Below are 17371 nucleotides of genomic sequence, written 5' to 3'. Positions count from 1 at the left end.
CATAAAAATTACCCAACCCCATTGGCTGCATTCGGGCAAGGCAAAAGCATAAAAATAGCATGGATTGAGAACATAGATAAAATTCCATACAACTAACGCGCGAAAATTCCTACTACTTAGAAAGCATATATTACCTCACAACAGAGAATGGTCTAAAGAGTATACACAAAGGAGCAAACTCAACCACAAATTAAACATAGGAGCAAGTTCAAAGCTAAATAACAGACAGGACACTCAATCCGGCTTTATTACAGATGGCCCGTATTAAACCACTCTTTACTCTTTTTTTTTCAAATTTTTTAAAAAATTTTTAACCTACAGATTAGCCGGCTTGAGGGACTCGCTCTTCTGTTTCAGGCTAACAAGCAAGCTGTCGAAACTCTTCTTGAACGAGTCGACGCCTTCTGCTTCGAGCTGGACCCCGACCTGGTTCCAATCGATACCCAACTTCTCAAGAGCACTGTATATGCCCTCGGCCTCGGATATGTTTGAATCAATGGTACGTGAGACGGTGCCATGGTCAATGAATGCCTGCAGGGCCTGGTCGGGCATGGTTGAGACCTGAAAAGAAACAAGGATAATAACACCAATGAGAAGCAAACGAAATATTTTGGGGTGTTTTTTTTTTTAACAAATTTAGTTCCTAAAGTTTGATCTTGGTTTTGATTTCACCCTCGTAGTTTCAATTTCAACTGTTTAGTCTCCAAATTTTAGTACACCGCCAATTGGGTCCCCTTCCATAAGTCCATGGTTGGGGAAATACAACATATGGTCACCATTTAACCAAAATAAAAGGTTCATTTGAGAATACCATCTCAGCACACAAGAAAAAAAGGGTTCAATTTATAACACCATATTCCTTGATTTATGAAGCAAGGAATCAAACATAGAACTATTAGTTTGAAACTCACCGTATCAGGTCCAATGAGAGGGTCAACATACAGAGTGTCCGGGTATGCGGGATTCTTAACGCTAGTGGATGCCCACAACAGTCTCTGCTTCTTCGCGCCTTTCTTAACTAAAGCCTCCCACCGTGGACCCGAAAACTTCTTCTGATAGAGCTTATAAGCAAGGGCTGCTTGAGCAACTGCAGCCTAAAAACATACCAGGTAAAACTCATAACTATCTTTTCCACTCTATTAATCCAAGAAAAAGATGGTGAATATATGCAAGAAAGCAAGTTTTCAAAGGATATGTAAGAAAATTAAGATTTTGTTATGATATACATAAATAGAAAATTTTGCAAGGGTGAATTTTTCAATATCTCTGGTGTCTTTTCTAATTAGTCTTACCTTCCCACGAAGATCAAGGGCTTCAGGTGTACCAATCTTTTCAAGCATTTTGTCTACGAGGGTGTCAACACGGCTAACAAAGAAGGAAGCCACACTGGTTACTCTCGATAGGTCACTCAATCCAGAAGACTCCAGCCCCTCTAGGTAAGCATCGATGACCGCTTCATATCTTGAGAGTGAGAAGATAAGCTGCATAACAGAGGTAGGAGTAATATGATGAATGGATTTTACCTAAATGACAGATCAATCTACAAGGAAATAGAAAGGACTGAAGCAGCAAAAGTCCTAAGTGCTCAAAGATCAATCATAACAGAAATCAAAGCTGATGAAAATCTGACAATCACAATATCAAGATATAATGAGTACTAAAAACTCAATTTAATTATACATTAGTTGATCTATAAAATGTAATGTATCTTTCATGTGTCTGAATACTACATTTCAATTAAATAGACGTTCATCATTTAGTTTTTCTCAATGAATTTTAGGTTTTCACACCCTTTTAGTTATGTCAGTCGAAACAATACACCCCATAAATCTGCCCATATATGTAATCATGAATATTAACTATGAATGCATAAGCAATCAACAATGAAACAGAAAAATTGGCCATTCTTGGGCAATGGACGTATCAACAATTTGTGTATGCAATCAAAGCTGGGTCATTAGCTAGTGGTTACTTCTACAAATCCAAATTGACATATGACATTGAGTTTCAACTTTCATCCAGCTAAACAAAAATGTCTCCCATAGTAAAGAAAGACTGACTTCAGTATGGCTGGATCAGCTTGGTGGTTAGCAGGATATATTGCCACCCATTGGTAAAACATTATATAATCACATTAAAACTTTTACCTCAATTAGATGCTTAGCATTAGAACTTACCGTAACATTGACGCTAATGCCATTAGAGATAACCTCTCTGATGGAGGGAATACATTCAGCAGTAGCTGGGATCTTTATGTAGACATTCGGCCTGTTAACCATTTTGTGCAACCATTTCGCCGCTTCAACAGTTCCTTTAGTATCATTTGCAAGCCTCGGGGATACTTCAACAGATACATAGCCATCGCCTCCATCCGTTTGATCATAAATTGGCTCAAAAAGTTTGCACGCATCTTGGATATCCTTTATTACAAGCTCCCAGTAAATGGTTTCAATGTCCTTTCCGGCAGATACAAGCTGCCTGGAATAATTTTACAAGTCCAGAGAAGTGAAACAAAAGATCAGGTAATAGTAAACCGAAAAACTAGACCAAAATAATTTACATTTGTGTCCGCCAGAAATGGCAGTTTCTTTTCTCTTTTTTCACAAGAATACAGCACTCTTTGAGCGAAAGAAAAGATGAAATTGAATACACGAATTAAAGTACACTTTATGTGGTTAAAGTGCAGTAGAGCAGTTTAGATTTTTTTTTTTTTATCTTTTTTCTCCTTCAGCACTTGAATGTGAGTCTCTAGTAGTGCCAGTAGTGAGAAGGGATGCTTGCCCTAAAAGTTAGCAATTTTGTCAATGACTCGCCGACATGATGGGTATCTCAAGTGGAAGGTACAACTAAATTTCTCAACTTATGTTACTTTCTCACGATTTTTTTTTGGGGGTTTCCTATCAGAGAAATTAACCTAAACCTCAACTTTCAAAGGATAATCTAGAAAAGCTTGGATATCTGTAATTATCGGAAACATTCAGCTAAACCAACAAAATAAATAGCAATGAGAGCATTGTCTATTCACCAGTACAGAGTTCTACATTACAACTACCACCGAATACAAGACAAAAGGTGAACTGCAGAAAGCGGCATGAATCAGTAGGAGAATTACTTGAATTGTTCATCGTACGCACTGGATGATGATATAGCTTTCTGAAAAATCTGCAATGCGATCATTCAGAAATAAACTGTCAGAAGAGATAGGTGTAAAAACAAAAATACAAACAAAAAAGAACCCCCCAACTACAGGCCACCTTTTCTTTTCTTTTTTTCTTTTTTTTTGTTTGGCTTTACTTACTCTACCGCAACTTTTGATTTTCATATCAATTTGAGTATTTCCAGTCAATTAAAATGGGGAATATCTTAAATTCAGTAGTGATTTTGTCAAAATTAACGCCTTTCATCACTTTTTGGCAGATAAAACTGTAGATATTGTTACCAATTAAATGCCAACAGCTAATAAAGCCGTCACTTTTTTTTTTAAAAAAAAAATCAATTTAATTGACTGAAACTACTTAAATCAAAAAACAAAATCAAAAGTTAATGTTGCGTCAATGGAATAAAATGAAATAAAATAATAAATTGAGGGGTCAAATAGGCCATAGTTGAGGGATCTAACATAAACTTCCACCAAAATAATATCTCGTGCTTTGAAATGGATACCAACACCACTGAACTAAAAGTTAAAAAAAAGAAAATTATTTTACCGTAGGGTTGCTGGTGACTCCGCGGACGCCGCTAGCAATAAGCGGGAGCAGATCGGTCACAGGGCGGCAGAGATTATCGTACCACGGCGATTGCCCTTGTTGCTCGTAGAGATCATGAAGCGTCGTCCTCTTCGCCGGCACCCCATTCCCCTCTTTCCCAGAGCACCTAACCCTGTAGCGCACACCTCGTTCGATCAGATCGACAACAAAATCACACATCAAACACCAATAAAATCGCGAAATAAGATTATGATCGATGAAAACGAGCTTCTAATAGGATGGAATGGAACGTACGCCAAAGAGGTCGCGTTGAGGCGATCTCTTCGAATCGAGAGGCGGAGAGGGGAGGCGAGGCCTCGGATTGAAGGGCGGAGGGCGAGCAAGGAGAGCTTGGGATCGGATCGGAGGGAGGAAGAGGAGGGAGGAGGAGCGGCGACGCCGAGGCTAGGGTTTATGAGCTTGGAGATCGAAGCCATGGGAGAGGGGAGAGAGAGAGAGAGAGAGAGAGAGAGAAGGGAGAGGGAGATTTACGGATGATTAGGATATTTTTTTATCTAAGGTTTTATAAGAGTAAAAATTAATTTAGTTTAATTTGTAAATGTTGGGATATGGAAAGGTCAAAAACTTGTGGTGTAACGGATATACGTCACTTAGATGAGGATGGCATGTGGGTCCCACTTTCACGGGGGTCCACATGTCAGTTAAATAAAGGTGGCATGTAAGCGTTACACGGGAGACGGAGCTGGTAGGTGGTCGTGAAATGAGATGCTGACGTCAGCGTGGGGGTGGAGATTAGGCAGGGGTAAAATGGGAACAAAAATGGTTTGGTGGCTCCTGAGAAAACAAGTTAATCCATGGACCATGGTCCATAGACCAAAGTCTTTTTTTTTTTATTAATCTTTTACACATGTGTAGTTAGGTAGGAATTGTCCATTATGTAGAAGTTGCTTCACATTATCTATATTCAGCTATTTTTATTTTTTCTTTCAAAAAGGGTGCAATAAAAATATTTTTTAAAAAAATTATAATGGGATAGGTGAATTCTAAATAAGCAATTTTGATGATTATAAGACACCACAGAAATAGTGTGGCTGCTGTATTCTAGACTTTTTCATAATTAAAATATCCGTCCTCTCCTCCGCAATTTTAGTGGATAGTGTCTCTCCAACTGCACTCAATTTTAAAACATTTAAATATCACTGCCTGACTTGCTACAAGAATATCAATATTTATATGAATTCTTCTTAATTCAATTAAAAAGATTATGAAATAAAAACTTTAAACAGACGAATGCAATAAATTATTTGAGTATTCAATAGTCGCGAAGAAAATTACTAATGTTGAAATATTTAGTTTTTATTATATGAGGAAAAACTTTTAGAGGTTCAATTATGTGATATTGCATCTCCTAATTTGTGCAGATCAAATTTAACAGTTCAATTTTTTATTTTCAAATCTACACCTGGTCCATGTAATAATTTCACCTAAGAGGAAGCCCAGTTGTCTACGTACAGCTGATGTTAAATGACCATACATTTTGGTCAGCTAATTAATAACTTATTTTTTAAAAAAAAATTAATGAATAATTTACTATAATGGTGATAATCCATACAAGTTTTTATCTATGGAGGAAAAAAAAAAAAAACAGTTATTGTAAATTGTGGTTCAGATTTAACGGAGATTTAACAGAAAGAATTTGATAGAATTGATAATTTATATAACTGGAAAAACAGTTCACATCTAAGCAAGAACAAATTTATTAAATTAAATAATATTTAAATAGGAGATTTAAAATTAAAATGATATACTACATAAGTTTATTTGAATATTGAAAAAAATTGTCCATGCAGCAAAAGTTCATAAGCAAATTTTAATTACTTCTTTTCTTTCAGAGAGAAAAATAGCATGCTATCCGTTTTTTTTATTTTTTTAAAAATAAATTTAGCTAAAAATTTGAATCAAGTAGAATTCGAACTTAGAATCTCGAATACTTACCATCAAGTTTTTTACGACTTACACTAAGGGGCCGCTTGATTCGATATAGTTATAAAAACAGTGTAGTTGAAAGTACATGCAGTTGTAAATGCTGTAGTCATAACTGCACCTAGTTTGTTTTGTTTTATACAGTTGCAACTGCTGCAGTTACATTTATTCTGTTTGGTAGTCTGCAGTTGATATTTATATTTATAAATTCTAACAATTGTTAGATAGAAATGTGAGATTACCTAGCATAACGTAATCATGTTTTAATTATTAATTAAAATTTGTATATTTATATATAATTTATATATTATAAATATATTTATGTATGAATTTAATAAATTTAAATGTAAATATATTATAAATTTGATCAAAATAAAAATTAAGATATTATTAAACTAGCAAACTGAAAAATAAGAAGTGTATGAAAAAAATTTATTGGCTCTAACAGACATTGCTAAATCCTATCAGATTCCATGAATATGTGTATTTTTAAAAAAAAAACTAAAAAAAGAAGCATATAAAAAAAAATCACACTTTATTATTATTATTTTTTTAATGGGTAAGCCGACTCCGGCTCAACTGCTGCAGTTGGGCCTTCTCGTGCAGATGCAATGCAGCAGTTGGACCTAACTATACCAAACCAAACAAAAAATTAATAGATGCATGCATTTTCAACTGCAAATGCAGTTGAAAATACATGCAATCAAACAACCCCTAAGTACAATCGGTATTTTAATTACTTCCATATATAGAAAAAAACTCTGAAGTTTTATTTATCAAGTTTCTCCCATAGCATGCACTAAACACAGAGTAGAATTTGCAATAATATAAGTATTATTATTATTTTTTTTTTTATTGGCTAGAACTTACATGAATAAATAAAATGTTGTTNTTGGTATATGTATGGTCTCTTCATTTAACAAAAAGGTGGGGTTTTGAGTTGAAAATAGTAATATCCAAATCTATACATCTCAACTCCTCCATGAATAAATAAAATGTTGTTCAACAAATTAACAGCTATTTTAAGAAGAGGTTGTTAGGTCATAATCTACTAGTTGAGATTCAGCTACCACGGAAAGTGACTCTTCATTTCATGGAGGAGTTGAGATGTATAGATTTGGATATTACTATTTTCAACTCAAAACCCCACCTTTTTGTTAAATGAAGAGACCATACATATACCAACTGTCTCTAGAGTAAGTGGCAAAGAGCTTGGTGGTTGGTACCTGAGACCCAGGCTCGAATCCTAGTTGATTCACATTTCCAGCTAAGTTTATTTCTAAATAAAATAAATGAAGCGGGTAACGTGCTACCTATCTCTAAAAAAAAAAAAAAAAAAAAAAAAAAACCATGCATATATGCACCCAAGTTGTTGGAAACTTTGACCCATTTGAAGAGTCAATTGGCCTTTTCCAACACAATATTTGTAGCATTTTAGTTGTGAACACTAATAATTTGGGAACCATTTTTATGAACTAACTAATACATGAGTTCATATATTTACTATGTCTTATGTCTTAATTTGCTCGTAAAGTCCTAAATTTTATGTATAATTTGTAGACATACGTACACTTTTTTAGTTTGGGGAGTCATGCGCCATGCATGTATAGAATTAGAGTACGAGCAATCTAAAGGGTGCAATGAATAACTTTCTCTTTGCATCAATAAAAAAAAAAAAGGAAAGTTTCCCATGGTCAACAATGAATTATATCAACCTAGCTATTGTAATATAATAATTTTGCGCAAAACCGACCGTCTCTAGCTAGAGCAAATGACAAAGAGCTTGGTGGTTGGTACCCGAGATCTAAGTTCAAATTCTAGTTGATTCATATTTTCAGCTAAATTTATTTCTAAATGAAATAAATGAAGCAGATAGCGTGCTAACTATCTCTCAAAAAACAATAATAATAATAATAATAATAATAATTTTGCGCAGAGACCAAAAACGAAAGCTCTATTTCCAATTTGGGCTGGGCTTGAAATAATGGAGGCCCAAGAATAACTGTGCCCATTTGTTGCTAATGTGCCATGTGCAACAATATTTCTTGGTATTTTTTTTTTCTTTTTCTGAATAAAATTTCAGAAAATGTAAATTTGAAAAACATATGTTTCTAAACTGTTTATTCAACTATTTTTATTTAAAAAACTAATTAAATTATTATAATATATTTTTATTAATTGTCACATCATCTGGAAAGTACGAACTAAACTGTTTAAATGATTGGAACCGACACGTGTACGTCGATGGTGAGAGGAGGTTGAATTATAGGTTGGGAAAGCCATCTGTCTAGTAGAAATTGTTGCCTGCGCCGGGTGTACGAGTACATCCCGTACACCACTCTATAAAATGTTAGGTTTATTTTGAGAAAAATTGCTATTTTTATTTTTCGCAAGAGAGCGGCGAGAAAACGAAAATAAAGTTGCAAAATTTTGCAGCTCACCGTGGTATTTTATGCGGTCCACGAGATGAACTAGCCTCGACCCCGTGAGAAAGAGGTCCAAGGTGAACCTCTCCTCTTCATTATATATATATATATATAAATATATAATATCCTATTTGTATATAAATATATTATTATATATTATTTTATTATAAATATATAATTATTTATTGTATATCATTAAATATATAATTTTGAATAATATTTAATTTACAAGTAATAATAATAATAATAATAATAATAATAAGATATTACAGTATTATAATTGTTATATATAAATAATATATATAATTAAAAATGTATAAAATTGGTTTTCATCTATTATTTTTTAACAAATCAAGTAAGTACATTGGAAGAACTATTTTTTTTCCAACAAATCAAATATTAAAGAGCATGAAAATTTTTTTTCATGGGGAAATTAAACAACGGCCTAATTATTTTTTAGATTTTGATGACTTACTTATAGTTTTCTCGTATAGTGAAAATCGAATCTATCAGATAAAATTTTTTTAAAAAAATTTTATTTTTTTATTTTAATACTGGAATTATTAAAAAAGATGCGGTGTATGAAATGTACGGATGCCCCGGGTGCAGGCAACAACTTTACCGCCAATCTCGGGGCCAAGCTGGGCCCCACTTCCCAGCTACTGGTAACTGCATTTTTGACGACCCGCTCTAGTATGTCGCGGGAAACGATATATGGCCCAAGTCGCAAAGAGCTACCGGAATTTTTCTAAATTTGCAAACAAGGACATCACGTTTCTGAGTTTGCAAACAAGCACTTGTTGTAGTCGTAGATTGCCATTCCTTTCTAGTTTTAATTTGAAATGTCAAAAATTTCTCAAAAAAAATATATTTAAAAGTATTTACAATATAATATCTAAAAGGGGTCTTTGTGTGAAAATACTATGAGCTTTTTGGGAGACTTTTGTGATACTTTGAATTTAAAAGGTACAGTATTTTTCTAATCTCAAAGTGGTGTGTAAGAATTTGTTTTTAGGAAAAACTTCAAAAACCCCCCGTGTGGTTTCGTGCATTCTCACTTTGCTACCCTGTGGTTTAAAACGTATCAATTTACCCCCCTGTGGTTTCATTTTTATCTTTTCGGAAGCTTTTTCGTTAATATTTCGTTAAATTATATACAAAAAATTTCAGATAACCATCTATATTTATCGAATAGTCACTTTAGTATCCTTTAATTTTAACTTTGTCACTGATTTTAAAAAATAATAATAATAAAATTGATAACAAAAAGATAAAAACGAAACCACAGGGGGGCAAATTGATACGTTTTAAATCACAGGGTAGCAAAGTGAGAATGCACGAAACCACAGGGGGGATTTTTGAAGTTTTCCCTTGTTTTTATGCAGAATAATTGAGAATAGTTTTGTCCCTTACAGTTGATTTTCCACAGAAAACTTGAAAAGACTCTGATAGAGGAAATAGTTTTGTCAATTTTAGCTTTTTTAATTAATTAAAAGTCAAGGCCAAAGAGTTTTGAGCCGCATTCTTTTTTTTTTATTCAAATGAACCATGAGACTAATTCAAAGTCGCACTTGATAAGAGAACACAAAAAATTCTATCTTCGCAAGGGCATATGCGAAAACATATAATTTTATACAAGAATATTAGCAATTAAATTCTCAATTGATTCTTATGTTTATCTTTTCTCCTTTTCTTCCTTTCATATCGAATGCGATTAAATATTAACAGCTTACTAATAATTAATTCATAATCCTTTAATTCCATATCGAATGAATTTTCAATAAAGAACTAACAAGTCTCATTTTGCGCCATTATCAGTTTCTTATTTGTTTAAATACTATAGAAGGATGGTATTTGTATGAAAACAACAATAAATAAATAAATAAATGTAACCCTTTTGGCGTCCAATTTTAATAAATTTTAAAGAAACTTTACAAGTAAAGGACCAGTTTTCAAATAACAATAATTCGAGCGGGATTAACGTGTAAAAATTCCACAACAAATTCGGTGACAAGGATATGAACGAGGTTTCGTTCCTTGGGCGTTTCCCATGGCCGTGGATTTTATTATCTACTTATTTGAATCTCTCTCTCTCTCTCTCTTTCTCTCTCTTTCTCTATCTCTCCCCTTCGTCATCGTCGTCGTCGTCTTCACGTAGTCTTTTTATGTGGAAGGGGAGAAGCGGAGAGGGAGAAAAGAAGGCGACGCACTCCGCATTTATGGCCCTTCTTCGTCTCCCTCTCCCCCCTCCCCATCTCTCCCTCTTTCTCACATTTATGTAGAGGTACAACCACTAGGTCTCGTCGCTCTCTCTGACTCTTCCTAACCCTTCCTCGCCTTCTTATTCTTAGATAGAGAAAGGGAGGGTTTTGAACCTCGGAGGAGATTTCGCCCACTCGAGGAAATGGCTTGTGAGGGAGAAAGAAGCCCCCAAAAGGGATTCGGAGAGAGCGGTTCGGATGAGGCCGAGTGGGAGAAGGTGGCCCAGATGAGGGCCTGCGTCGAAGCACAAGACCCTGCTGCGAAGGTCCCTCCTTTGCCCTTCGATCCTTTAATCTCCTCCTTTTTCTTTTTTTTTCCTCTTTTGATCTAATTCCGATAGGGTTTCCTCTGATTTCTCTGTCCTTTCTTCTTTTTTTTTTCCTTTTGTTTTCCTGCAGATTTGATGTGTTTTGCCCCTATTTTCTTTTTTTTTTTATGTTGAGGGAAAAAAAAGGGTTAATTTCAGAAAAAGCTTCCAACTTTTAACAGCTAGTTGATAATAACTAACTGTTTATGTTTTTGAGTAGGTTAAGAAATTGTTTATGATAGAGCTTTCAAATCGATGATCGGCTCTGTTAGATTTGATGTAACGTATTTAAAGTATCTAAAAATTAAATTTTATAATTTTTTGATATTATTTAAATCTAACGATTGAAAGGAATCAAAATCAATAATTTTTAATGGTTAATGAATATCATTTGTAAGTTTAACGTTGTAAAAATATTTAAATCAGATAAAATTTTGATAGAAAATTTTTTATACTATTTACAGTAAGATTAATATTTCTAATCGAAAATTTTAGTGTTATATCACCACTTTTTGTGATATTTATTTTCAACTGTTGATTTTGAACTCTTTCGATCGCTAGGTAAATGATATCGAAAAATTTTAGTATTATAAATGATATTTATATTTTCAACTGTTGATTTTGAACTCTTTCAATCGCTAGGTAAATAATATCGAAAGATCAACATTTCTAATCGAAAATTTTAGTGCTATATCACCACTTTTTGTGAGATTTATATTTTCAATTGTTGATTTTGAACTCTTTCGATCACTAGGTAAATAATATCGAAAAATCACAAAATTTATTTTTTAAATATTTCAAATACGCTAGATCAAGTCTAACGAAACCGATCGTAGATTTGAAAGCCCCATTATCAAAAACGGCGTAAGAGCACGGAGGCCTCCGTGTTTCTAATAGCATACAAGACCTACTTTATTTTTGAGGGTGCAAAATGTTAAAGTTATGTTGATTTGGGCAGGAGAAAAAAAGTAGAGGGTTTTTACTGTCAAAACCAAGAGTTGTTGGTTGGGCAGGAGAAAAAAAGGACTCGGAATGGAAAGAGTCAATTATTTGTTAGAAAAAGTCAGCAACGTGTGGAACATGATACCATTAAAAAAATAAAAAATTAAAGAATAATAATAATGATTCTAACTAACTGATCTCGACCTTCTTTGATCAGATTGTACTAATGGTATTTGCTAATCAAAATGTGAATATTCTAATGATAAGTGAAGGTCCTTGTACTCCAGGGATCAACATTAGATAATTTTGATTTATATGGATCTTGCAGCTAGCTTATTATGTGAGACATGCCAAACATGTGTTCCAGTTAAAAAAAAAAAAGTCAAAGAGCATACTAATTCATTTATTTTTTAATTTTTTTTATTTTGGGGTAAGTTTTGGAGATTGTTTTCCTTTTTCTGTTACATTTCAAGCACTGCTCTGTTTGCTTCTTCTTCTCTTTTTTTAAAAAAATTATCTTGAACTGTCATTTTGACTTTGTCAGCTTCATTATAGCAATTAATTAACTTTTTTGATCTATTAAGACAATAATCTGGTGATTTGCCCCCACATATCTCACTTTGAGTATATTAAATCAGTGAATTACAGGACTAGTATCATCTAGAAGATATGATTTTGTACAGTATATTAATGCATCGGCCGGGGAGAATTAATGCCTACTACCTGAATAATAGGTGATTTCTACTGCTCAGTAGTTCAACATTATCTAATTTTATAGATCTGGGTTTTGTATACAACTAACTGTCGAACAATTTCGAGATTTTAAGAAGACAAGAGAAGTAAATGAAGATTCTAAAAGTTTGTATGGAGGATGCAGAAGCTCTTAGAGCAATTAGATTTTGGAAAATTTTAGCATGTTCAATACAAAAGGGAAGATATGTTATTGAGACATCTTAAGGCCTTCCATAGTTACAAATGAAGCAACCCCATCAGTCCCATATCCGTGGTAGTAAGAAAAGATTTGTGAAGTATGGTTGTTGTATTCGAAATGAATGTTGCGTTGCTTAATCAAGAAAACACCAAAAGAAAAAGTAGTTATGGTGTATGTCTCAAATCTCAACTCATGACCGAGCCAAACGTGTGGTGGGAAACAACGCAACTAGTACACTCTGTTGTGTTGTCGCTGTATAATTGAATGTAACATTGCTGTTGTGATAACATATAGCATGTGCTAATAATTAATGCTCTTGTGGGACCGAAGTTTTCTTGGTTTCTTTTTGCATTTATTCAGTAAAGAGATCATGATATTAATTGTAAGAAAGACTAGTTGTTCTTGTTCTGATATTTGCTTCTTGGTTTTGCCCTCCTTGCAGTTATGCTGCGGAATTTGGCAGGCAACCAATAAGCCATTGAATTTTTCGCCATTTTTTTTTTAATATTCCACGGATGGTTTAATATTCTTGGTAATAATACAAGATAATAAATTATCATCATTCTGAATATATCTTAATACAAAGGAGATAACTCTGCTTTCCACCATTCGTTTAGTTTTTCCCCCCCTTTTTTTTTTTTTTCCAATTTGCTTGCTTGATTACTCAATTGCCCCAAGTAAGCTTAGAAATTTTCTGCTCCATGACAACTGGTTTGACTAAATATATTTTGTTAGAATAACCTTACATATTTATTGAGAGATCCTATAGTTGTTGTCTTATTATATTATCCGTCTTATTCTAGGATGCGGTCATTAGAGTTCAGTGCTTATCATGCCACCTAATCTGTGCTCAAAGTTAGTGCGTAATCGACCCAACTTTCCAGCTTTAAAATTTAAAATTCTGCTTTACCGCATTTTTTGTAATAAGCATACCTTGCAAGAATANGGTGTGGTTGGGGCAGTGCCGATTTGGGGGGTCTGGGAAGTGTTCAAGACATGATAGACCAGAGTAGGAGGTTCAACCAGACACAGAACTAACTATTTAGATAGGATATGTTGCTGCGCATATTATGTTCAGAATTTTATTGCAACCTCTCTCCAAGGCTCTCCCTAATTATTTGTGATCAACGCTGTCATACATAACCACCAAATTTGTAAATTATTTTAGGCAATGTGCACCTAAGCAGCATCCTTAAGCTGCTTTTGCTTTTAATCAATTACGATGCCTTTTTGTGATGCTTTCGACCCCACTTTTGCTTCTTTATTGTACAACGTAGCATAATCTGTTGTCTTATGTTCCTGGACCGTCTAAAGTGAGCATTTGTTAAATAATTATCTTTTTGTAGACAATGTTCCGAAAGTCCCACTTTCATCTACTTAATAACTGATATTTCCATACAACTAGAGGGGTCTAATCTACCTTGTCCATTTATTCATTTCTAAACTCCCATTAATTATTGCAGTAGATCTCACTTGAAGATAGTGCTTGTGAAAAATCCATAATGAATGATCCAATTTAGTCACTCAAATCACTTTCCCCGGTAATATTAGTGAGCAAAGTTTTCATTTAATACTTAGTTAATACAAATTTATATCTAAATAATATTCTGAATATCCTTATTCTTCCACCAGCGGCTGTGAATATTCATTCAAATTCCTTTCTTTACTTTCTCTGTAGTTGTTACTCTTATTTTAGCAGCATTGATCCTTGGACTACTTTTGGTGGCTTTGCATATATACTACCTACCAAATTAGACCCATGGATAATTTGAAATTTAATATATTCCCTTTGAATGCATGTTTATTCATAAATGCCCTTGCAAAGCTATCTATTAAAATTTAGCCCTGTAAAATGAAACGTGACACATGTGTCCTTCAAAATATCAATTACTGATGGAAATACTTTCACCTTCATAACGGGGCTTGTGCGAGAACTCAAGCTTTTGAAACAGCATATGTTGAAATTCGCTTGAGCAATTGTACATATGTAAAGGGGGAGTTACTGAAGCACATATATGAAAAATTCAAACTTTACGAGAGTATACATATGTAAATATCTACTGTTGCATGATATTTATGTAATTATCTCTTTTTTAATCATTTGAGTCATTCCTAGATTAGTTCATTAGCAACATCAGTTGCAGGAAGTGGACAATCTGACGCTTCGAAGGTTCTTGCGGGCCCGTGATCTAGACATTGAGAAGGCTTCTGCCATGTTCTTAAAATATTTGAATTGGAGGAAGGGAGCTGTACCAAATGGTTTCATCTCCGAAGCGGAAGTGAAGAATGAGCTGGCCCAAGAGAAGTTATGCTTGCAGGGTTTCGACAAGATGGGCCGCCCCATTTTTGTTCTCTTCGGCGCAAGACACTACTACTGCAAACGAGAGATGGAAGAGTTTAAGCGTAAGCTCGTCATGACTTCTATATGCCCTAAAAAACATCAACTTTCGCGCCTTCCTCATAAGTTTAAAATATCACATACGGCGCCTATAATAAAAGACAAAAGCTGTATTTTCAGAAGAACTTTCTGCATTTCGAAGGGCATTTTTGATAATTTTTGCTTTATCTATCTAATATCTTCAATCTTTTTCTTCTTCCTTTCCTTTTTCCTTTTAGATTATGGAAAGAAGCATTAGAAAACAATAATCAATGACAACTAGTTTTGTTCTAATCTCAGGTTTTGTGGTTTATTGTCTCGACAAAGTTTGTTCCAGGTACTTATCCATGCACCAAAATTGATATGAAGAAACCAAAGTTTTATTTTAATTCTATGTACGAGTCAAACAAAAACATCTAAAGCATACGACTGGATCTGGAGAAGTGTAAGAATTCAAGCTGAAAATTTAGAACTTCATGGCAGCATTACGGGAAAAAAAAAGAAATGCAAATAAGAAAAATATAAAGCATTTGCTGTAGGGTTAGTGTCATGTATTTTTTCTGTGAATTTTAATCTGACATCATAGAGCAAACTTTTAGAATGCCTAGAGGTCAGGAGAAGTTCATTTGCATTGCGGATCTTAAAGGATGGGGATATTCAAACAGCGACATTCGCGCTTACATCGCAGCTCTAGATATCATGCAGGTGTGTGTTTCTGCTTTACAAGCGTCTTTACGGCAAATGTTAGGAGTTAAATACAATCAGGACGTATAATTATAGTTTCAATTAGTTCCTATATGCGAACGGGTAAGTGCTCTGCTACTTTATCTCATTCAAATCGTATTGTATTGTGAATTATTTTGTCACTAAGATCTTTCTGTAGGAATTTTGGCATGAGGGTATTTTCCTCGTATAATTCCCTGTTCATGTTAAGCATAGCCGAGCGAATGACAACAATTTTTCATCCTATTGTCGCAGAACTACTACCCTGAGAGGCTCGGCAAAGTACTGCTAATCCATGTTCCTTATATCTTCATGAAGGCGTGGAAGATCATATACCCCTTCATCGATAAGAATACCAAAAAGAAGGTAACTATTTCAAATATAATTGGTAATTTTTGCTGTTTTCGAATGTAATTATTGCAAACAATTTGTCATCTTTTTTTCTAAAAAAAAAAAAACTGGGCCCTATGCAGTTTGTCTTTGTAGAAGATAAGCACCTGCAAGCCACACTTCTAGAGAACATTGACGAGAGCCAGCTCCCAGAATTATACGGTGGGAAGTTACCACTAATTCCCATTTAAAAATCTGCAGAGTAGTTTTCTTTTCTTTTTCTTTTTTTTTTTTCTTTTATGCAGATTATTATTACTGCAAGTTAGTTTTAAAGCTACATCTTCTCGTGTGTACACCTGAGTTACAATGTTAAATTGTTGCAAAGCTTCATATCGAGCTATCAACTAAAGCGACATGTAATGAATAACTTTATTATAGAATAAAAAGAGGACAGTCTCTTTTTCTTCATGGAAAGTTAAGAGATTTTTTTTTTTATTTTATTTTTTTTTTTAGTTTTGATCGTCTCCCACATGCCTCCCGCATCCAACTGATGGGGGTAGTTAATGGTTATTATTATATAAACCTACTTTATTATACTATGTGAGACAATAGAGGTGACTAATAATAGTTGTTCTACAATTTGTTGAAACAAAAATTGTGTAATCACAACTATTTTTTTTTAGGAGATTCAAAAAGTTCCATCTGGTTTTATTAGAATGGGGCTAATGCTTTGAAGTGTAGCAACCATTATTAAAGATGCTTTTGACATAATTCCATGTTATTATTATTAATTATCATTAGTATTATATATATATATATATATTATTGTCCCCACTCCCCAATGCTTCCCATTCCAGTAATCCAGATCACTCACCATTATTTTATTCGGCAGTTCTCGTACACTAACTCACTATGAAAGCCCGATCGAGCTTGACTTTCCACATTCTAATCCAAAACTTTTTTCTTTTGGGAACTAATAAAGGGCTTTGATGATTTTGGCTTTGTTCCCACTTGGCCAAAATCAGTTGTTCAATTTTTGTATAATTGTGAGTGAAATATCAGACGTTTTGGCTCTGGAATCCAAAGCAAACAAATGAGCACTGCACGAGATTCTCTCTCGTGCCAAAAATCACTCGGATACCCATGAGCTTGGTACGAAGATGATATATTAATATTGGCTTTTGAATCATGTAACGTAATAATAATAATAATCGAACATCTCTAATTTAACAACAAACCCAGGCCACTTGTAGTAAACCCGGTCTACCGTGCCCAATAATATCTCCCCAAAGAGTCAGCTTTATCCTCTGCTCAAGTCTCAACCCCCGCTGATCTCGTGTAACGCTTCTAACGCACCGTCATCACACTGACCGGTGGTCCCCA

The 17371-nt window shown here is 34.0% G+C and overlaps 2 protein-coding genes across 3 annotated transcripts; one reads left to right on the top strand and one right to left on the bottom strand.

Moving 5' to 3' along the window:
- LOC109712603 (transaldolase) lies at positions 78-4241 on the bottom strand. The gene is made up of 7 exons (XM_020236254.1): positions 4002-4241; positions 3708-3879; positions 3113-3162; positions 2178-2478; positions 1293-1481; positions 912-1094; positions 78-561 (listed from the first exon to the last, which is right to left on the bottom strand). The coding sequence occupies exons 1-7, from the start codon at positions 4181-4183 to the stop codon at positions 316-318; spliced, it is 1323 nt and encodes a 440-aa protein (XP_020091843.1). The 5' UTR covers positions 4184-4241; the 3' UTR covers positions 78-315.
- Positions 10210-16462, top strand: LOC109716729 (random slug protein 5). 2 transcript variants are annotated; one of them, XM_020242288.1, is made up of 7 exons: positions 10210-10400; positions 10468-10643; positions 14697-14961; positions 15236-15272; positions 15535-15640; positions 15914-16024; positions 16132-16462. In XM_020242288.1, exons 2-7 carry the CDS (start codon positions 10521-10523, stop codon positions 16237-16239), a joined length of 750 nt encoding a protein of 249 aa, XP_020097877.1. In that variant the 5' UTR covers positions 10210-10400; positions 10468-10520; the 3' UTR covers positions 16240-16462. The 2 variants fall into 2 exon arrangements, with proteins under 2 accessions (XP_020097877.1, XP_020097884.1); XM_020242295.1 differs by having other exon boundaries at positions 10212-10643; positions 14703-14961.

This window comes from Ananas comosus, linkage group 1 (assembly GCF_001540865.1).
Source record: "Ananas comosus cultivar F153 linkage group 1, ASM154086v1, whole genome shotgun sequence".
Classification (NCBI taxonomy): domain Eukaryota; kingdom Viridiplantae; phylum Streptophyta; class Magnoliopsida; order Poales; family Bromeliaceae; genus Ananas; species Ananas comosus.
This window is presented reverse-complemented; position numbering and strand designations above follow the sequence as displayed.